The following is a 21,853-nucleotide window of genomic DNA, read 5'->3' as shown; positions in this document are numbered from 1 at the left end:
CGGTGTCCCCGCAAAGCGCCTCCCTGCACAACCTGTGATGCAATCCTGCTTTATTGCAGCCGCTCTTTGCTAGGTTGTAAATGAGCCGCTCCTGCCTGTAGTGCTGTGCTGAAGAAATGATTGTAAAACTGTTCTGGGGCAGTGGAGGAAAAGGCCGTGGGCTGGGCTGGGGAGTCAGGTCTGGCTGGAAAACACGGGGTATTCTAGCAAAGCCTCAGTCCTCCCTTGAGGCGGGGACAAGGATGAGGACCAGGATGCAGCCCCTTAGGCTCTGGGAGCCTCCAGGGAGTCCTTCGCCCTGCCCCCCAGCTCTCTGTGACCTTGTTAGCCCAACAATTTGATATGGAAATAGTCTCCAATCAACCCTTGGTCCTTATGAGTTGCACAAACATACACCTCTTTCTGGTTAAGGCAGCTTTGGGACCCACATGTCCTTCACTCTCACAGACACAGACTCCCCAACGTACACAGCCTGGGGTGGAGACCAGGCTCCAGGAACGTGAGGCTCAGAGAGAAGAGGTGGCTTGCCAAAGTCTATGTGGCTAGTGAGGCTCTCAGGCCCAGGTCCACTCCTCCTCCTCTGCCGCATCTGTCTATCCATCATTTTTCCATCCGTCTAATCATCATCCATCAATCCACTGTCTATCCATCCACCCATCCATCCATTCTATCCACCACCCATCTACCCATGCCCCTGCTCAATCACTGCTTATCTATCTATCCATCCACCCACCCACCCACCCATCCACCCACCCATCCATTCTATCCACCACCCATCTATCCATGCCCCCGCTCAACTACTGCTCATCTCTCCGCCTGCACATCCATCCATCCATCCATCCATCCATCCATCCATCCATCCATCCATCCATCCATCCATCCATCCATCCATCCATCCATCCAACCGTCCGTCCATCCGTCCGTCCATCCATCCATTGAAATATCAGCTGCTTACCTACCCAAGCTCCAGTGTGCACCCTAACTTGTTATGCAGAGATGAAGAGTGGCTGTTGAAATTCAGAGATCGACCGTGTCTTATATTACTGTTAATTAATATCCTTGACTGGTCATGCTAATAATCATAGTTAAACAGAAGAAGTGAGCTCAACCAAAGTGATGACTTTGAGGAGACCTCATTATCCAGTGATGTTCAAGCCCACACAGTGATGAATCAGTCCCAGCACAGTGCTGTCCCCACTGCGGGGGCTCTTCGGGGGTTCCTGGATTGTCAGCCAACCACACCCATGTCCTGCGTCTCTCCCCAGTGGAACCCGAGGTGAAGCTCATTGGCAACATCCACGGCAACGAGGTGGCTGGCCGGGAGATGCTCATCTACCTGGCTCAGTACCTGTGCTCCGAGTATCTGCTGGGCAACCCCCGCATCCAGCGCCTTATCAACACCACCCGCATCCACCTGCTGCCCTCCATGAACCCCGACGGCTATGAGGTTGCCGCCGCTGAGGTGAGTGTGCCCACTGCCCAGACCCCATGGCCGTTGCCTTCATTGTGCCCTCATGGTTCACTTACTAACAGGGATTACAAGCCTACTATGTGCCCGCACCGTTCCAGGTGAGGCTTCAGCAGGCATCAGGCTCGGCAAGGTCCTGGCTCTGGGGGGTGGGGATGGACAAGACATTGAGTAATTCTGTGGTGTAGGCTAAGGTCATTCGTGCCATAGAGAAAAATTAGGATGATCAGGGATTCGAGAAAGTGTTCGAGGGCAGGTGTGTTAGATGGGAGGCTGGGGAAGCTGTCTGCAGAGGTGTCTGCAGGTAACGGGAGTGGGGGGTGGGGAGGAGCACTCCAGGTGAAGGGAACAGCCAGTGCAAGGCCTGGAGCAGAAGGAAGTGGTGTGTCCCAGGATCAGCAAAGAGGTGGAGGGAGGGGCTCTAGAGTGATGGGGGTGGGGTCCTGGACAGCTGGTGCCTCCCCCTATCATTCAACTTCATCTCAGCAAGCCAGAGAGAAGCCTTGGCCCCAGCTCTGACTCAGCCCAGCCCTGCAACCTCCCTCTGGAGGGGTCAGACTGGGGTGTCCTAACCCTGAGTTGGGGGTGCTGTGGGTTTTCAGGGTGCTGGCTACAACGGGTGGACGAGTGGGAGGCAGAATGCACAGAACCTGGACCTGAACCGCAACTTCCCCGACCTGACGTCCGAGTACTACCGGCTGGCGGGGGTCCGCGGTGCCCGCAGCGATCACATACCTGTCCCCCAGCACTACTGGTGGGGTAAGGTAGGAGCCGTCCTCTCGCCCTGTCCCGCTGGCCTCCCCGCCCCCAACAGAGGCCACACTTGACAGTGTCCTAGTGTCTACCTTCCCCAGGGCCCGATGCCTCAGGGTCCCGTCTGTGAAATGGGGGTCCTCCCTGGGCTGTTGCGTGGTCTGTGGATCATGTCTAGGGCACTGAATTCTCATGGTGCCTCTTGGAGGGTTCTGGAGGCCCACTGAACAATCCCCGCTCTGTCCCCGATGTTGGTTTGTTGGAGAGACCTTTAGGTGTACGTTCCCTTCATCCCCAAGCAAGTGCTCAGCACTTACTGTCTGCCAGACACACGCAGCAGTGAGCGGCAAGGTGGTCTTTCTTCTGACGAGCTCACTGGGCAGATACACCTGCTGCTAATGTCACCTGCTCAGAGTCATGGCAGAGGGCAGCCGGAGCTGGCTGGAGGCCTGGAAGGCTGCCTGGAGGGGGTGAAGTCCCCACAGGGCAGGAGGAGAGCTCCAGGCAGGACTGTTGGTGCTGGCAGGTTGGGCAGGGCTTGGAGGAGGCTGGGGGAGCCTGTGGGCACAGCCAGGGGTTCAGCGGGGCCGTGCCCGGGCTGAGGACCAACCCCTCTCCCTGGGCAGGTGGCCCCTGAGACGAAGGCTGTCATGAAGTGGACGAGAACCATCCCCTTCGTGCTGTCAGCCAGCCTCCACGGAGGCGACCTGGTAGTTTCCTATCCCTTCGACTTCTCCCAGCACCCCCAGGAGGAGAAGATGTTCTCGCCCACGCCTGACGAGAAGGTGAGAAGGTGGGCCCCTGGACAGGGCAGGGGAGGCAGTGTCGGTGCAGCTTCTGTCCAGAGCTTCTGCCTGTGGCCGGCCCAGCCTCGGGGCCCCCTCCTCCAGGAAGCCTTCTGGCCTGGGGGAAGCAGCCTCTCTCTGCTCTGAGCCCCCTGACGCTGGTTGCAGCGCACTTCCCATCAGTGTCCCCGGCCAGGTCCCCTCTGCCTCCAGAGAGCAGCTGTCTCCATGCCGGTGCCTACAGGTGCTCTGGGGCCTAAGCCAGGGAGGGTGCATTCTGGGCGGCGCCGGCAGAGGGCAGTGCTGCGGCGTGCACAAGCCGCCTGGCTCCCTGGGTCCCGAGCGCTTGTTGGAGTAGGCTCTTGGAGTAGGGGAGCGGTGGACAGGAACAGGCGCTCTGGCCTCCCACTTCACTTGGACCCTGGCCAGGCCCTCTCGCTCCAGGCCTCAGTTTCCCTCACTGTACCCAGCAGTTAGACCGGTTTGGGGTGAGACACGGCTCCTCCCTGAAATGTCACACCAACCTGCTGCCACCTGACAACCACCCCCATAGCCTGGATCCCCTAACTTCCCACAGCCTGGTCCTCTGAGAAGGGTGGAGGGAGGCAATGTGATCTGGATGGCTCCTGGTGGCCACACAGTCCTAGGTGTCTGCACTGAGGCCAGCCTGGTCCTCCACTTGGTCTCTGTGGCCTTGACGTAGTCACCCACTGGATATGGTCAGACATGGACTCTTAGTGCCAGGCCTGCCCCACCCTGCCCAAGAACCCTCCCTTGCTGGCAGCATCCACACCTGGCTGTTTACCTGACCAGGTGGCACGGCTGGGTCCCACTGCTGAGCCCTGGACTCAGCCTGCCACCCCACCTGTCCCTGTTCAAGGCCAGTCCCAGGGCCATCGTGGTGGACAGGACTGGGCCCTGTCTCTGAGGATCCTCCGTTAGGGAGGAGATGGCCAGACACAGGCCAGGGAGGATGAGACTGCGAGGCTGGACATGCAGGGTGCACGCAGGGGTGAACTCCAACCTAGCCCAGGGCTTATGGTGGCTTACAAGGCAACCTAGCCTGTGCAGACATCACCCTTAAGCTTCTCTTCAAGTGAAGCCCAAGGTGGGAGAGGTCTTGGGCAAAGGGGTGGGGGGCATGGCAGACACCCCTGTCCTGTGTGCAGAAACCCCAAGGGGAGTGAGGGGGCGGCTGGGGTATGCAGGGCAGGCGCAGGCTGCTGCCCATCGGAGAGCCCAGGAGAGCTGTCACACCTCTGTCCACTGCTCGTTATTCCTGCCCTGGCTCACTTGCCCTGACTCATTCACTCACTCACTCACTTGCTCATTCATTCATTCACACACATTCATTCATTCACTTACCCATTCACTCATTTGTTTACTCACTCATTCATTCAGTTACTCACCAATTTACTCGATCACTCATTCACTCACTCATTTATTCACTTCTAACTCACTCATTCATTCACTCACTCACCCATTCACTCTTTCATTTACTCACTTGTTCATTCATTCAATCATTCATTCACTCACTCATTTATTCAATTACTCAGTCAGTAATTCATTCATCCTCTCATTCCTTCATTTATTCACTCATTCACTCTCATACTTTCATTTATTTTCTCACTCATTTATTCAGTCAGTCAGTCATTCATTCACTCACCCTCTCATTCCCTCACTTACTCACTCACTCATTCACTGTCTCACTCACCCAGGCATTCTTCCCTGTACCCAGCATGTATCGAGGGCCTGAAGTGTGCTAGTTTCTGTGCTCAGAGCCCAGGAAATGCCTTCTGCCCAGGTAGCCAGCAGTCTCCACTTGGCTTGGCCTAAGCCTCTGTGCCGTGGTGGCACCCGGCCCTTGTTGGCAGCCAGAGCCCCTCGGCTTCGGGCCCAGACCCAGACGCTGAGGTGTCCCTGGGGGGGCGTTTACCTCAACAAGTCCCACCAGGGTTGTCAACCTTCCCCACCAGCCATCAGTCAGTGCTCGATAAGCATTCAGCCCCCAGCCAGTGCAGCCTTTGTGGAAACCAGAGTACCGAGCGGCCGGGATAGGGGTGCCGGGAGGGGCTGGTGGGGTGTGCTGAGACTTCCACGGAGCCCAGGACAAGGCCCCCAGCCTGGCCACTCCCCACCTGCTCCTCCGCCAAAATCCCTCTGCAGAGCCGGCTCAGGCTCCATCCTTCCCGCCAAACCTACCCAGCCCTGCCTGTGGCCTCCGGGGGGGTAGCCTCGGGGGTCTCCATGGAATTCCCATCGCCCCGTCCAGTCCTCATTCATTCACTCACAGCCATGTGGCCTCGGGCCTGTGTCCTGGAGTCGCCCCCTACCCCCGCAGCTGGGTCAGCTCGGCTTCTGCTCCTCCCAGCTGTCCATAGTCCACCTGGTTTATTCAGTCGTGGTATCTAGGTCTTTCCCTCGCCACTGACCCTCCCTTGTCCCGTGACCCACCCTCCTGTCCAGTCCTGCTCTGCCAGGCCTGTGGCTCATGCATCCATGGTTTAGGGACTGATGTTGACTCTTTCTGATTCCCACAGGCCAGGGGCATCAGCTGCTGCCTTTCCTGCCTCAACCCAAGGGACTGACCCGAGACAGGAGGGGAGACTCTGGGATGGGAAGGGGAGCCTGGGGACCGGGGAGGGTTGGAGGGGAACAAAGAATACTCAGGTGCTGGTCTGATCCACTCCCCCTCCCCAAGCCCACACCACATTTTGCAGATGGGTGGTGGAGGCCCAGAGAGGCTGGACGTGTGGGCAGAGCTGTAGAGAAATAACTTTTCCCACGTCAGCAGAAGGAGGTTTCCTTTCTTTGCCATAATTTGCCCCAGACAGAGAAAACTTGAGGCTCCACACCTGTGGACAAAGTCACTGCTTCCTGGTGGGCTCATGAGGGTGGGGGGGCGGCAGCAGGAAGGGTTCCTGGTCCACCCACCTCAGCAACTGGGGGATGCAGGTAGGGGTGACTGTTGGTGCTGGGTCTGTGTCTGTGGGTCTGTGCCACCCCTGAGAAATGGACCCATCTCCACCTGGCCCTGAATCCCACGTCCTGGGTTCTGGGCTCTGAGTCACCATGACCCTTGCTGGGGGAGACCCTGCTCTGGCTTGGAGCAGCTTCTGTTACTGAGTCTGCCCTCCTACCCTCCCCTTCTCTTACCGAGGGTTCCCCTCTCCAGGTGCAGACTTCTCTGAGGGCCCTGGGGGCCCCTGAGAGGCCTAGTGCAGGAGTGTGCGACTGTCCTGGGGCGGCCAGGACAGAGTACCACAAGTAGTGGGCTTATAAAAACAGAAATGTATGGTCTCACAGCCCCGCAGACTGGGGGTCCGAGACCAGGGTGTCAGCCATGTTGGCTCCTTCTGAGGCTCTGAGGGAGACTGTTCCTGCCTCTCTCCCGGCTTCTGGTGGCTCCCGGCGTTCCTGGGCTGCAGGTGCAGTGTCATATGGCATCCTTCTTCTGTCTCCCTCTCTGTGTCTCTTCTTGGCTCTATAAGGACACAGTCATATAGGGTTAGGACTCACCCTGCTGCTCATGTGAACCTAACTGACAACATCTGCAAAGACCCTATTTCCAAAGAGAGTCATGTCTGCTGGTACAGGGGTCAGGACTTCAACATTTCTTTTGGGCAGACACATTCCATCTGTAATACAGAGGGTCCATTTTTCCACCTGGCCCAGAGTGAGGACCCTTCACCCTCGGTCAGACCCCATGCCCAGCCCTGGGCACACAGATGCTCGAGACCTGGCCCTGGCGCCCCTGGGCCCCACCACATGGGAGGGGCTGACAGAGGGAAGCTGTTGGCTGGAGGACCACCCAGGAATCCAGCCCATACACCCAGACACGTCCCTGCCCAGAGGACCCCCGCTCTCCTGGGTGCATGGGCTCCATGAGCCGGGGAGGCAGCTCGTGGCTAACGTGGCAGGCCAGGCGGGTGGTCAACGGGGGCTTGGAGCCAGTGGACGGCACCCAGCCGGGCATCCCTGGGGACGATGAGTGAAGATTACTCATCCATGCAGTTTGCTCGGGACATGCGGTCTGACAGTGTGGCCGCCCCCCTCCAGCCCTCCAGCCCTCCGGCCCCTGCCTCCTGCCTCTCCCCAGGCCTGATGCTGACCCCCGACAGACCCTGTGGACGTCATGTCTGTGGGCCCACCCTCGCGACAAAGCCCCCGCTCCTCCTCCAGGTGTTTGGACCCCTGATTGGGGTGCTGCCCCTGCTTGGACACTGTTCTCCCTGGCTGCTTGCGCCCTGGGAGTTGGCCCTGGGGCCCCTGCCCCAGGAGGTCCTTCCTGCCCCCCACCGTTAGAGCGCCCACCCTCTGGTCTGGGCCTCGCGGGAGCCCCCTCACTGTCTCCCTTCCTCGCTGTCTCCTTTGCAGATGTTTAAGCTGCTGGCCAGAGCCTACGCCGACGTGCACCCCATGATGATGGACCAGTCGGAGCACAGGTGTGGGGGGAACTTCCTCAGGAGGGGAAGCGTCATCAACGGGGCCGACTGGTACAGCTTCACTGGAGGTGCGCCAGCCCAGCGGGCGGGGCGGGCGGGAGGCGCCTGTGATGGGGGCGGGAAGGGGCGGCAGCGTCCCCTCCTGTGCCTTTTCCGTGCACACGCGCTTCCGGAGCATTGAGCCAGTTGCTGTCAAGCTGTCCCTGACTCACGGTGAGCTCGCGTGTGTCAGCAGAACTTCGATCCGTAAGGTTTTCAGTGGCTGATTTTTCAGAGGTAGGTCACTCGGCCTTTCTTTTGAGGAGCCTCTGGGTGGACTTGAACCTCCAACCTCTCTGTTAGCAGCCAAGCGCGTTACCCATTTGCACCATCCAGGAACGTTAGCCACAGAGACAATCACACATCATGGGGGGTGGGGGCTTCCACTCAGGGAAGGGAAAATCCAGGCTCAGGCTGGCTTTGGTTTTAGTTGTTGTCGTTGTTAGGTGCCGTCGAGTCGGTTCCGACTCATAGCAACCCTGCGCACAACAGAACGAAACACTGCCCGGCCCTGTGCCATCCTTGCAATGGTTGTTATGCTTGAGCTCATTGTTGCAGCCACTGTGTCAGTCCGCCTCATTGAGGGTCTTCCTCTTTTCCGCTGACCCTGTACTCTGCCAAGCATGATGTCCTTCTCCAGGGACTGATCCCTCCTGACGACATGTCCAAAGTATGTAAGACGCAGTCTTGCCATCCTTGCTTCTAAGGAGCATTCTGGTTGTACTTCATTCAAGGCAGATTTCTTTGTTCTTTTGGCAGTCCATGGTATGTTCAATATTCTTCGCCAACACCACAATTCAAAGGCGTCAACTCTTCTTTGGTCTTCCTTATTCATTGTCCAGCTTTCACATGCATTTGGTTTTAGTTAGGATCTTGATAAACAAAGTGTGTGTCTGACCCTTGTGGAAGAGCGTGACTTCTGAACTGCCATTTCTGTGTTGTTGGAGGTGCTGTAGAGTTGATTCCAACTCATGGTGACCCCGTGTGACAGAGTAGGACTGCCCGGTAGGGTTTCCTAAGTTACAATTTTTATGAGAGCAGATCGCCAGGCCTTTTTCTGGTGGAGCCACTGGGTGGGTGTGAACTGCCAACCTTTCTAATAGCCGAGTGCTTAACTGCTGCGCTACCAAGTCTCCGTACTGTTTCTGTAGTTTATTTAATATTCACGAATATTCACATTTCATGATTCTAACTGTAGTCATTTGTTTTCCTCTTGGAGGTTCAGTTGCCAGATAAAATACAGGGCCCCAGTTAAATGTGAATTTCAGATGACAACAAAGACAGCCAGCACCCTCTTTCCTCCACCCCCCACACCTAAGGGACCCCAGGGAGAGCGTGAGGGGCCAGCGGGCAGGGCAGATGGATGGACAGGCAGGGAGCCCAGTGGAGAAACGTGCCTAGGAATTGTTTAGTCCTGTGTAAGTATATCCCACACATTGCATGGGCTATACTTACACTGAAAACGGATTCGTTGTTTCTCCAAAAGTCACATTTACCTGGGCGCCTTGTGTTTCACGTGCTGTGCCTGGCAGCCGTAGGTTCAAAGATCACAAATATCACAAGGGTGCCATGGGAAATATAGGCTGCCCCTCCATGTCTGCGCTATACCAGCACCACATCACTGGGCGTTGTCTATTGCTGTTTGGAGATGAGGACATTGGGCTTGAGTCCCCCCACCCCCGTCCAGCATAGGGGCAGAGCTGGTTCTCACTGAGGAGCTGGGACCCCCCACATCTCCTGGGTAGGCAGCAGCCACCCTGGGGCTGAGCTCCTGGCCACGTTCAGCCCCTGTTCAGCAGACCTGCTTCTGCTGCTCCGTGAGGGCCGCTCTTTCGGAGGGTGGGGTGGGTTCCCCAAATCCGGGTATGTGATTTCCCCACCCGTGAGGCCTCGAGGCTCGGTCATGGCCCCTTTGCCCCGGTCTGCAAAGGGTCTTCCAGGTGGGGTGAGATGGAGAGAGGCCAGTGTTGGGAACATAGCCAGCACCCTCCTTCCCCCACCACCCCCAGCCCTCAGGGACCCCAGGGAGAGTGTGGGGGCCCAGTGGGCAAGGCAGATGGGCAGAGAGCCCATGGGAGAAGCGTGCATAGGAATTGTTAACAGCAGTGGGTACTGGGGCTCAGAGGAGACCCCAGGCTTGGGAGGTGCAGTGGAGGCTCCCTGCTGCTCCTGACATGGGTGTAGGGGGCGGGGAGGGGACTGTCCTCCAGCGTGTGGGCTCCAGGCCGGCCTGGGACAGCCACCAGGGCTCCTGCTGGACAAGGAACTTTAAAGGCAGTACAAGACACTGAAAGGACAGAGCTGAGGTGGGAGTGGATGGGGCCTGGGCCGGTCTGCCCAGCTTGCCCAGACGCTTTCTCTGCTGCTGAGTTGGCCAGTTTTCCAGGCCTTGAATTCTCTGGAAAATGGAGGTAATAAGACCTTCCTCCTTGGGCTGCTGTTGGGAAAGGCCTTAGATAAATGGACACTACAATTATTACTATCGGGAGTCCAGACCTCCTCAGCTGTCCAGGCCAGAGACTGGTGAGTAGCTAGGATGCCATGTGCTACGGCTTGTTTGCTAGAAATTGATTCATGCTTCACTAAGGAGACATAACGTGGGCAGTGTTATGTTGGTGGACGTTGGCGCCGGACCACCTGTGCCCCTCCCCAGCTCTGGCCCTTCTGTCTGTGCCGCCTTGGGTCAGAGCCTTTAGCTCGCGGTACCTCAGTCTTCAGGTCTGTAAACTGGGGATAATAATAACGATCCCCGCCTCCTGGAGTGGCTCAGTTACTCAGCCTAGGGCCTGAGTGCTGAGAGGGGGCCCCTGACCCTGGCCCCCACCTGCAGGCATGTCGGACTTCAACTACTTGCACACCAACTGCTTCGAGATCACTGTGGAGCTGGGCTGCGTCAAGTTCCCGCCCAAGGAGGCACTGTACACACTGTGGCAGCACAATAAGGAGTCGCTTCTGAACTTCGTGGAAATGGTGAGCACTTGGCGGGCTGGGGGGGCGCAGCACGGGGATCGGGGCCGGGGGGCGGAGCGTGGGGGTCGGGGCCGGGGGGCGGAGCACCTGCCCTGGGGTGCACTGCCCCAAGTCTGCTGGAACACAGTCCCTCTATTGTTGGCTGTGGCTGAGGCAACCCCGACCCCTAGCGACCCCCCGTGTGCAGGACACAGCTGTGCTCCGTGGGGTTTTCAGTGGCTCAGTTCTTGCGATCATCACCGGGCCTTTCCTCCCAGTTACCTCGGAGTGGCTTTGAACTGCTGACCTTTTAGCTAGTAGTCCAGCGCTTAGCTCTTTGCACCGGTCAGGGCCTCCTTCCTCACTGCCTACCAGTGGATTATCCATCGGTCCAGGGCCCGTGCCGGCTGACCCCATTCGCCCACATGCTGGCCCAGGGGCGCTGGGAGTGGGAGGGCCTACATCAGAGTCCCCCGCTGCAAGGGTGACCACGCCGCAAGGGTGACCACGCTGCAAGGGTGACCGCGCCGCAAGGGTGACCAAGGGTGGGCAGTCCACACTCAGGAGCCGTCCCACTCCCCCTTGGGCAGGTGTCTGCACTTTGAGGACGGAAGCTGGAGACTTTGGGTCCCAGACTCCCCTGAAGGACGGGGTGCAGGTTGTCACTGTTAGTGCTGTCCAGCCAGCTCCGACTCATGGTGACCCGTGTACAGCAGACAGAACATTGCCCGGCCCCGCATCACCGTCACGATCCTTGGTCTGCTTGCGTCCATCGTTGCACCCGCTGCATTTTGAGAGCCTTCCAACCCTGGTGGCTCAGTGGTTAAGAGCTCAGCTGCTAACCAAAAGGCCAGCAGTTAGAATCCACCAGCCACTCCTTGGAAACCCTATGGGGCAGCTCTACTCTGTCCTGTAGGGTCGCTATGAGTCAGAGTCAACTCAACAGCAATGAGTTTGGTTCCAACCTAGGGGCTCATCTTCCTGCACTGTCTGTTGTGACTCATAGGGTTTTACTGGCCGACTTTCAGAAGCAGATCACCAGGCCTTTCTTCCTAGTCTGTCTTAGTCTCCACTGAAACCTGTCCACCGTGGGTGACTCTGCTGGGATTTGAAATACCAGTGGCAGCACTTCCAGTGTCACAGCAGCAGCTCAAACTGGCAGATGGGGGTGGGGTGGGGAGGCAAGTTAGGTCCTACTAATTAGGTGGGTTTTGCTGATTTGGGCGTTTTTTTTGCAGCAAGCCCCCCTGGTCTCTGTGTGTAGTTCTGCGGGGGCCACTTCCAGCATCTCCTGGGACAGCGTGTCAGACTCAGCAGTAGCTCCCTGAGGTCTAGCTCAGAGCCAACTCTTCTACCTGTTCCGTATCAAACCCCAAGGGAGCACATGGGGCCTGGGGCAGCCCAGGGAAGGACCTGGCTCAGGGTGGAGGCCCTGACGGCTTCCTGGAGGAGGTGGCACTGGCTGCATCTGGAAGAGTGATAGGAAAACTCAGGGATGATATGGATGACAGGGAGCTGCTGGGCAAAGGGGCACATGTCCGGGAACCTGGGCCCCTGGAACGTGACAGGCCATTTCAGACCTGCGAGGGCTCTGGGCTGGAGGGAGGGGCATGGCCCTGGGGATGGGGTGTGACTGGCATCCCTGGGGGAAGGGCTGAGGCTCTCTGCACTGGTGCAGGCAGGGGGGCTGTGGGGATGGGGTGTAATGGGCACCCCCAGGAGAAGGGCTGAGGCTCTCTGCACTGGGGTGTCCGTGTGGTGCAGGCAGGGGGGCCGTGAGGATGGGGTGTGACGGGCACCCCTGGGGGAAGGGCTGAGGCTCTCGGCACCGGGGTGTCCGTGTGGTGCAGGCAGGGGGGCTGTGGGGATGGGGTGTAATGGGCACCCCCAGGAGAAGGGCTGAGGCTCTCTGCACTGGGGTGTCCGTGTGGTGCAGGCAGGGGGGCCGTGGGGATGGGGTGTGACGGGCACCCCTGGGGGAAGGGCTGAGGCTCTCGGCACCGGGGTGTCCGTGTGGTGCAGGCAGGGGGGCCGTGGGGATGGGGTGTGACGGGCACCCCTGGGGAAGGGCTGAGGCTCCCGGCACCGGGGTGTCCGTGTGGTGCAGGCAGGGGGGCCGTGAGGATGGGGTGTGACGGGCACCCCTGGGGGAAGGGCTGAGGCTCTGGGCACCGGGGTGTCCGTGTGGTGCAGGCAGGGGGGCCGTGGGGATGGGGTGTGACGGGCACCCCTGGGGGAAGGGCTGAGGCTCTCGGCACCGGGTTGTCCTTGTGGTGCAGGCAGGGCGGCCGTGTGGTGGAGGCAGGGGTACTGGGGCAAGATAATTGTGGCTTTGTAGAAGCCTTTGCTACTTTATGGAGCGTTTTCAAGAATCACACAAGTTGCATGTTGGCACCTGCACTCCATTTTATAGCTGGAGGGACAGGGTGTGCTGGGGAAGAAAGTACTGGTCTGGTCCACAGAAGGGCTCACATTTCTGCTCCGGGGATTGTGAGGCAGTCATAGAGGAGGAGACAGAGGGTCATAGAAGAGGAGATGGAAGGTCATAGAGGAGGAGACTGAGGGTAAGAGTGGAGGAGACAGAAGGTCATACAGGAAGAGACGGAAGGTCATACAGGAAGAGACAGAAGGTCATAGAGGAGGAGACAGAGGGTCAGAGTGGAGGAGATGGAGGATCATGGGAGGAGACAGGGGGTCATAGAGGAGGAGATGGAGGGTCATAGGAGGAGACGGAGGGTCAGAATGGACGAGACAGAGGGTCCTGGGGGGAGACAGAGGGTCATAGAGGGGGAGGTAGAAGATCAGAGTCGAGGAGACAGAGGGTCAGAGAGGAGGAGACAGAGGGCCAGAGAGTAAGGTGACCTGTCTGGTGCTGCCCAGTGACTGCCTGGAGCTCAAGGCCAGGTTGACCTGCCCTCAGCCGCAGTCTATGAGCCCCCTCCTTTCTAGAAAGAGCGGAACCTTCCTCCAGGGAAGAGCCCAGCCAGCCTCCTTAGAGTAGCCCTGCAGCAGCAGCAGCAGTGACAGCAGGAATGAAACGAAGCCCTCGATGGTAACTGGACATTAATAGCGCTGTTTTAGCTTCTTTTTCACGGCCCTGCAAGCGACCTTGCGCTACCTGGGTAAGAGTCATCATTCAGCCAGGGCTCCTGGCCAGACAGCCATGCTCGTTCCATTTTACGGCTGTCTAGTGCAAACGAGTTTTAAGGAGCCTTAAACGGAGCTTGGTTTGCTCTGTGGATGTTGCACGTGAAGTCTTGAGGTTTAAACATTTAAGAGCCAACGCGATAGTGAGTGAGACTGGGCAGCACACAGGCGGCCAGCAAGATGGACAGCCCTGCAGGGGGTGGGCGATGCCCTCCGATAAGGGCCAGTCTGTCGTGGCCAATTGAGGCCTCTCCTGCGGTGATCCTGACCAGGCCCGGGGTGATGTCTGCCCTCCCAGGGCTGCAGTGAGGAGCGCGGATCTTTCCTTCCCTGCTGGAGAGCTTCCACCCCGGTTTGAGTGACAATGACAGTTCTCCCTTAGAGCAAGGTGTGGCGAAATCCACCCAGTGCATGCTGCCATCTAGTGGGGGCCTACTATGTGCCCGAGGGGCAGTGGTGGTTCTGGGGTAGATTCTCGCCTCCCACGCAGGAGACCCGGCTTCCATTCCCGGCCAGACACCTCATGGGCAGCCACCACCTGTCTGTCCGTGGAGGCCGCGTGTTGCCGTGGTGCTGAACAGGTTTCAGCGAAGCTTCCAGACTAAGATGGACCAGGAAGAAAGGCCTGGCAATCTATTCCCAAAAATCAGCCAGTGAAAGCCCTGTGGATCACAAAGGTCCGATCCACAATGGATTACGGGGGTGGTGCAGGACGAGGCAGCGTTTCATTCTGTAGTGTGTGGGGTCACCATGAGTTGGGGGCCGACTTGACAGCAGCTACCACAGCTATTTGCCCTGTTCTCAGGTGGCAGAGGAGGCAGACCAAGGCTTCACAGAGGGGTCAGGCTGGAGGAGGGGGAGGCCAGGGCTGTGGGACCTCAGAGGAGATATCCAAGGGGGTGGGGCAGCAGGGAGGGCTTCCTGAAGGAAGAAGACCATAAGCTGGGCCTTGAAGGTGAGAAGGGATCGGTCAGGTGACAGTCTCGTGGCAGAGGAAACAGCAAGGACAGAGGCCTGGGGCCTGGGGCCCCCCGACTGTGGGTGGGAAGACTCCTGATTCTGGTGACATGGGAAGTGGTGGATGGGCTGGAGACGGGAGGGGTGGGCCCAGCCAGGTGGCGCTGAGCCCCAAGCACGGGGGGCTTGATATCCCACAGTGAGGTGGGCCCGCAGAGGAGCTGAGTGGTCTGCTGGCCTCTCACATGATCCCGCACAGAGTAACTTGGGGAGGATGGTGGTGACCGTTGCATAGTGCGATGCGGAAGTCAGTGCCACTGAACTGTATGTGTGACAGCTGCAGAACTGGCAAGAGCTGTGTTGTACATGTTTTTACCACACACACGCAGAAGAAACGGGCCCACCCAGGAAAGCCTTAGCTTTGAAGCTCCGGTGCCGCCTCCCCACAGTAAGAGTCCCCAGAGGGTTGTTTTGGGTTAACCGTGCTAAGCAGGTGCGGACAAGTGAACCATGCGAAGAGTGTCCAAGCAATGGTCTCCAGGCCAGGAGGCCACCTGGCCAGGCGGTCCAGTCCCCAGGTGGTCTGCTCAGGTGACAGGTCCCACCTGCTCTGGTTTTGCATCTTTGTTCCATCATGTGGGACTCCCCTGAGAAGCAGCAGGCGGTGTCTGGTTGGTGTTCGAGCTGGGAGCAATGTCCTCTTTAAGCCTGGAGATGGGTGGAGGGTGAGGGTGGGCAGCCGGAGCAGCTCAGAGAGCCTGGTCCAGTCACCCGACCTCCATTCTCTCGTCTGTAAAATGGGGACGACACGGCGGGGCTTGGAGGAGCACATACCTGTGCCAGAACCGCCAAGCAGAGTTAGCACATGGCCAGTCCTGCAGAAGTGTAGCTGGGTTTTTTTGTTTTATTTTTTAATTTTATTGTGGTAAAATATAGCTGAGAAAAAACAAATACTAAACTCTTTGCCATCGAGTCAATTCTGACTCACAGCAACCATGTAGGACAGAGTAGAACTGCCCAATAGTGTTTCCAAGGAGTGGCTGGTGGATTCGAACTGCCGACTTTTTGCTTAGCAGCTGAGCTCTTAACCAGTGTGCCACCAGGGCTCCAAAATACACAGAACAGAAAATTTTCCAGTTTAACCGTTCATTAAAGTGTCTAATTTAGTGATACGAAGTGAATTCAAGCGATGGGCAACCATCACCGCTGTCCATTTCCCAAACTTCCCGTCATCCCAGACACAAGCTCACTGCCCCTTAAGCAGTGACTCCTGTTCCCCCCTCTCCCCCCAGCCCCTGGCGACCGCTAATAATCTGCTTCCTGTCTCTACACGTTTGCCCGTTCTGGGTGTTTCATGTAAACGGGATTGTGTAATATCTGTCCTTTTGTGTCTGGCTTGTTTCTCTCAGCGTGATGCTTTCACGGTTCGTCCTTGTGGCGGGCGTCAGGACTTCACTTCTCACCCTGGCTGAGTAATATCCCATCGTCTGGATGGACACAGTCTGTGTATCCGTTTGTCTGTTGATGGGCACTTGGGTTGTTTCCACCTCTGGGCTGTTCTGAACAGTGCTGCAGTGTCCAAGTGTCTGTCTGAGTCCCCGCTTTCCAGTCTTTGGGTTTATGCCAAGGATTGGGATGCTGGGTCACGTGGTGATCGATTCAATGTTTGACTTCTTGAGGATCTGCCAAACTGCTGTCCACGTTAGCTGTTTTTACTTTCCTTAAACCCATTTTACAGTTGAGGAAAATGAGGCACAAAGAAGGAATGGTTTGTCCAAGGTCAGGAGCCCCAGGGGTGGAGCTGGTTCTCAGACCCAGAGAGAGACACCCCACCATGGTGGGGTGAAGAGAAGGGCACTCTCCTTTCAGGGCACAGCATGACCATGGTCTTGGGCATATTTGCCTCGGTGACCCCTCTCCCATAAAAAAATTATTAAAAATTCCATTTTTACGATTCTGTTGGTATAAAGTTGAGCATACTAATATGATATGCTATAACATTTTCTTCGACCTAAACGTTCGTGTTCCTCTTCTGAATTTAAAAGAAACAGAAGTGTCTTCATGGGCTCCTGGTGGTGTGCTGGGCCGGCTCGTGCCTCTGTGCCTGGTGGTCCGAGGCCAGCCTGCTCTATGCACCACGCCCAGCGTGCACCAGGGAGAGAGCCCAACTTTTAGGAGCTTCTAGAGACCCCTGAGGAGCAGACTCGAGGAGAGCAGCAAGGCCTGGGGGCCTGTGGGGAGAGCAGCCTCTCTGGACTGACCTTTCCCTTCACCCAAAAGTCCAGCCTTGTTTGACACGACCTGCAGACCCCCAAGTTGCACTCAGCAGACTAGGGCAAGGGCGTGTGACTTGCTTTCTGCCATTGTTTAGGGGAAGAAGCGTGGGCAGGATGGGATGGTCTGGTAGTGATTTCTATCAGGACAGGTGTGTGTGTGCAGGGACCACAGGGGTGTCAGCCCGGCGGCTTGGCTGGGTGCAGGCTGGTCCCTACAGTAGCAGGCAGGGACTGTGTCCAGCTCTGTTGCTGCTGTTTCCACTTTGTTGTTAGCCGTGGTCAAGTCGACCCTGACTCACGGCGACCCCATGCCCAACAGAACAAAACGCTGCCCGGTCCTGTGCCATCCCCAGGATCAGACCATTGTGATCACAGGGTTTTCACTGGCTGATTTTTGGAAATAGATCGTCTGGCCTTTCTCCCTAGTCCATCTCAGCCTGTAAGCTCCGCTGAAACCTGTTCAGCATCACAGCAACACGCAGCCCCCACTGACAGACGGGTGGTGGCTGCCTGTGAGGTGCATTGGCCGGAATCGAACCCCGGCCTCCCGCTTGGAAGGCGGGAATCCTACCCCTGCACCACCACTGCCCCATGTACGATGTCTCACCCTCCAGTGACCCCTGAGGTGGGGCTCCTGCCTCACCGTGCAGATGGGGAGCAGTGCTGAGGTGTCAGGTGGCTAGTCCAAGGTCAGAGAGCCAGATGGAGTCAAGTTCAGGCTGAGATCCCAGCTCAGAAGGTGGGGGCTGGCGGGGCAGAGCTGGCTGGAGCAGGGTGTTGGGTTCTCTTGAGCCCACTTTCCACCTTGGCACCTTCGTTCTCGGCCCCCAGGTACATCGCGGCATCAAGGGCATGGTGATGGACAAATTTGGGAAGCCAGTCAAGAATGCCCGGGTTGTGGTCAAGGGCATCCGCCATGATGTCACCACAGGTAGGCACCTCCCTGCTCACCTGGCCCACTTTGCCAGTCTGCCACAGGGCGTGCAGACGACTACTGTGGCAGCTGTTTCCCAATGCTCACAGTGTGCTGGGGTGGGGCTTGACGGGGTTGTACTGGCCATCCTGGGTGAGGGTAGGGGGCTTGGGTGGAAGGAAGCCAGGTGGGAAGGGCCCTGGGTGGGGTGACTCTAGGTAGGGGGAAGCCCTGGGAGGAACCCCAGGTGGGAGGGGGCCTGAATATGGAGGGGACCCTGGGTGTGGGTGACTTGGTAGGCAGGAGCCCCAGGTGGGCAGGGACCCAGGTGAGAGGGTGACCTGGGTGGGGAGACCATGGATGAGGAAGAACTCTAGGTGGGTGGGGACCCAGGTTGGAGAGAACCCAAGTGTTGGAGGGATCTTGGGTGTGGGAGGGACCCCAGGTAGGGGGGCTCAGGTAAGGGATCTTGGATGTGTGGGGATACAGGTTGGGGGCAACCTGAGTGTGGGGAGACCCTGGGTGTGGGGAACCTTGGTGGGCAGGGACCCCAGGTGGGTGGGGATCTCAGGTCAGGGGACCTGAGATGGGGGGTGTGTAGGTGGGGAGAGGGACCCCTGTTGGGGGGACCTCAGGAAGGAGAGGGCCCCAGATGAGAGGGACCCCAGATGGCAGGGCTCTGGGTGGGTGGCTGTAAGTGGGAGGGGATGCTAGATAGGGAGGGGGATCCCAGGTGGGAGAGGACTCCAGGTTGGGGGGCAGGGCAATTTGGGGTCTGCCCTCTGTGTAACCCCTCCCCTGGTCCTGATCGCCCGTCATCCCAAGCCGGGCCTGGGAAGGACTTTTATTCTCTCCATCCACAGCCCCTGATGGCGACTACTGGAGACTGCTGCCCCCAGGGTCCCACATCGTCATTGCTCAAGCCCCTGGCTACTCCAGGGTCATCAAGAAGGTCACCATCCCCGCGCACATGAGGAGGGCCGGCCGGGTGGACTTCATCCTTCAGCCCCTGGGAGCAGAACCCAAGAAGTTCCTGCACGGGCTGCAGAGAGGTGGGCTGGGGCCCCCCGACCCTCTGGAGGACTATGACCAGCACGGCGAGTTCCCAGGGGCACGGAGGCAGCCCCCCGCAGACGGGGGCAAACCCTGGTGGTGGTCCTACCTAAGCTCGCTGAGCCAGCACAAGCCACGCTGGCTGCTCAAGTACTGAGGCGAGACCCCGCCGCCTGGCAGGAGCTGCAGAGCTGCCTCTGGTCGGGGCCTGGCTACCCACCTGGCCTCCCCAGAGGTTGCGCAGAGTCCTTCCGATCTCATTAAAGTGTCTTTATTCACCTTCTACCTGGGGAGAGGCTCTGTGTGTGCTGCATCTGCGGGAGGAACACACCGCTGACCTGAGGTTCCCAGGCAGCCTTGGCCTCGCCCACCCTCAGGACCCCCCTGGGGGAAGCACTTCTGCCATCCCCATAGGAAGAAAGGGCAGGGCTGGAGTGAACCAGTTGGGGCCAGTTCCACTGAACCAGTAGGTCTTCCTGGGACCACAAAATCTTTGAACCCAGAGGGACTGGGAGTTCACATGGTCCCTCCATTTTACAGATGGGAATACTGAGGCTCAGGGAGGGGCCATAATGTGCCTGGGGTCATGCACTGAGGGAGTGGTCGGGGCAACAGCAGGATCTGAGATTCTGGACCCTGCAGCCAAAGATTATAGGTACAAGTGCAGTGAAGGTTGTAGGTATAGGAGAAAACTAAGGGTGCAGGTACAGGAGCAGTGAAGGGTGTAGGTACAGGAGTGACACAGATTGTAGGTATGGGAATAGTGGAAGGTGTAGGAACAGGAGCAGTGAAGGGCATAGGGTTAGGATCAAGGCTAGAAGTGCGAATTCAGGGTGCAGGCTCTAGGGAAAGGCTTTGTCTCTCTGATGGCTCTTAGGGAAGGTCCTTGTCTCTTGTCAGCTTCTGTTCTCAGTTCCTTAGCAATCTCCACTGGAGTCTATCTTCCATTATCTGTGCTTCCTTCTCTGTCTAACCTGCTCTTTTTATATCTCAAAAGCGGGTAGGTTTAAGACACACCCTACACTGATATGGCCTCATTACATAACAAAGAAAACCGTATTCTCAAACGGGATTATATCCACAGGAGTGTTGGGTGCCATCACTTCAGTTCTGACGCACAGCAACCCCACGGCTGGGTGAGTGGGAACCACTAACCTTTCAGTTAGCAGCTGAGTATTTAACTGAGTGCTTAAATGTTGCTCCACCAGGGCCTATTTTATTGACAGGTATAAGGGTTAGGGAAACCCTGGTGGCGTAGTGGTTAAGTGCTACGGCTGCTAACCAAAGGGTCGGCAGTTCAAATCCGCCAGGTGCTCCTTGGAAACTCTGTGGGGGCAGTTCTGCTCTATCCTATAGGGTCGCTAGGGGTCGGAATCGACGGCACTGGGTTTGGTTTTTTTGGATAGGGGTTAGGATTTGTAACACATATTTTTGGGGTCACAATTCAATTTATAATAAACAGCATTCTTAAAAAGGTGATACTGAGATACAAATGTTGGTTTCTACTTGTCTGGAGCAAAAAAAAAAAAAAAGAAACCAAAGAATCAAAGAAGAAACTAGTCTAATGGACAAATAGTCTACAAGAACCACGCCCTCATCTACCCTGAGACCAGAAGAACTAGATGGTGCCCGGCTACCACTACTGACGGTTCTAATCGGTGCCACAATACATGGCTGTGATAGAAGGGGAGGAAAATGTGGAACAGAACCTCAAATTCCTAACATAAATAAATTAATTTAAAAACCAGACCTACTGGACTGGTTGAGACTGGAGGACTTCCTGAGACTATTGCCCTCAGATACTTTTCAAACCTTGAACTAAAACTAACCCCAGCGATCACCTTGTAGCAAAATAACAAATTGGGTTGAAAAACAACAAATGCCACCTGTAAGTGCTGTGCTTCTTTAAAAAATCGTCTACACGAGACCAAACGGTCAATGGCTACTTTAAAACAAATGAGGATGCAAAGGTGTAGGGAAACTAGATTAATGCAAACGGGACAACAGAATGGAAATAATGAGCCTGTTCATGTAGCGTAAAGGATGTAACCAACGTCACTGAACAATTTGTGTAGAAATTGTTGAATGGGAGTCTAAACTGCTTTGTAAACTTTCACCAAAAATACAATAAAACGTTATTGAGAAAACAACAACAAAATGAATGTTTGAAAATAAAGGGATAGTCAAAGAGATCTCAAGCCTTATACACCAAAGGACAGCGAGGGCTTTGCTTTTAGTACAGAGAAAGTGGAATTAAGATCAAAAGCACTGAACAGGAAAGACATTTTGAACAATGAAAAGAACAATTTATGAACAAGATATAATAATAAATCTGCCTTATGCCCTAATCAACTTATCAGCTAATTATATTAAGCCAAGTCATGTAAAAGTACAAGGAGAACTTAATTCCAGTAGAAATCCCAGTGTACCTTTTTCAGAATCAGACCAATCTGCTAGATAATAAATAAATCAGATTTTTAGAGAAATTGAATCACGTAATCAACAAACTCAATTTAATAGATGCATACAAAACGTTTCATACTTCAAATAGAGATAGTACGTTTTTTTCAAAGACTCATCGAGCAGTTATAAAAATTGATCATGTACTTAGCCACAAAGAAAACTTTAAGAAAAAATTAAAAGGGAGAGACTTGGCGGGTCATGTTCTCTATCCACACCACACCGGTTGGAGAGACTTGGCGGGTCACGTTCTCCATCCACACCACACCAGCTGGAGAGACTTGGCGGGCCATGTTCTCTATCCACACCACACCAGTCGGAGAGACTTGGCGGGTCACGTTCTCCATCCACACCACACCAGCTGGAGAGACTTGGCGGGTCACGTTCTCTATCCACACCACACCAGTCGGAGAGACTTGGCGGGTCATATTCTCCATCCACACCACAGCAGCCGGAGACACTTGGCGGGTCACGTTCTCCATCCACACCACACCAGTCGGAGAGACTTGGCGGGTCACGTTCTCTATCCACACCACAGCAGTCGGAGAGACTTGGCGGGTCACGTTCTCCATCCACACCACACCAATCGGAGAGACTTGGCGGGTCAC

At 56.5% G+C, this 21,853-nt stretch overlaps 2 protein-coding genes across 2 annotated transcripts in view; both read left to right on the top strand.

Moving 5' to 3' along the window:
* Window positions 1–20,928, top strand: part of CPZ (carboxypeptidase Z) — a 47,521-nt gene extending 26,593 nt beyond the window's left edge. Inside the window, exons 4-10 of the mRNA XM_049886666.1 lie at window positions 1,266–1,462; window positions 2,071–2,232; window positions 2,848–3,006; window positions 7,384–7,519; window positions 10,321–10,460; window positions 17,651–17,750; window positions 18,596–20,928. Coding sequence (XP_049742623.1) covers window positions 1,266–1,462; window positions 2,071–2,232; window positions 2,848–3,006; window positions 7,384–7,519; window positions 10,321–10,460; window positions 17,651–17,750; window positions 18,596–18,942 — 1,241 coding nt within the window. The 3' untranslated portion in view covers window positions 18,943–20,928. The remainder of the gene's footprint in view (window positions 1–1,265; window positions 1,463–2,070; window positions 2,233–2,847; window positions 3,007–7,383; window positions 7,520–10,320; window positions 10,461–17,650; window positions 17,751–18,595) is intronic.
* LOC126077377 (uncharacterized) overlaps window positions 1–21,853 on the top strand; it is a 1,154,420-nt gene that overhangs the window by 97,998 nt on the left and 1,034,569 nt on the right. The window lies entirely within an intron of this gene.

Source organism: Elephas maximus, chromosome 5 (assembly GCF_024166365.1).
Source record: "Elephas maximus indicus isolate mEleMax1 chromosome 5, mEleMax1 primary haplotype, whole genome shotgun sequence".
In the NCBI taxonomy this organism is placed as follows: Eukaryota; Metazoa; Chordata; class Mammalia; order Proboscidea; family Elephantidae; genus Elephas; species Elephas maximus.
The sequence above is the reverse complement of the archived record's forward strand: the minus strand, read 5'-3'. Positions and strand labels throughout refer to the sequence as shown.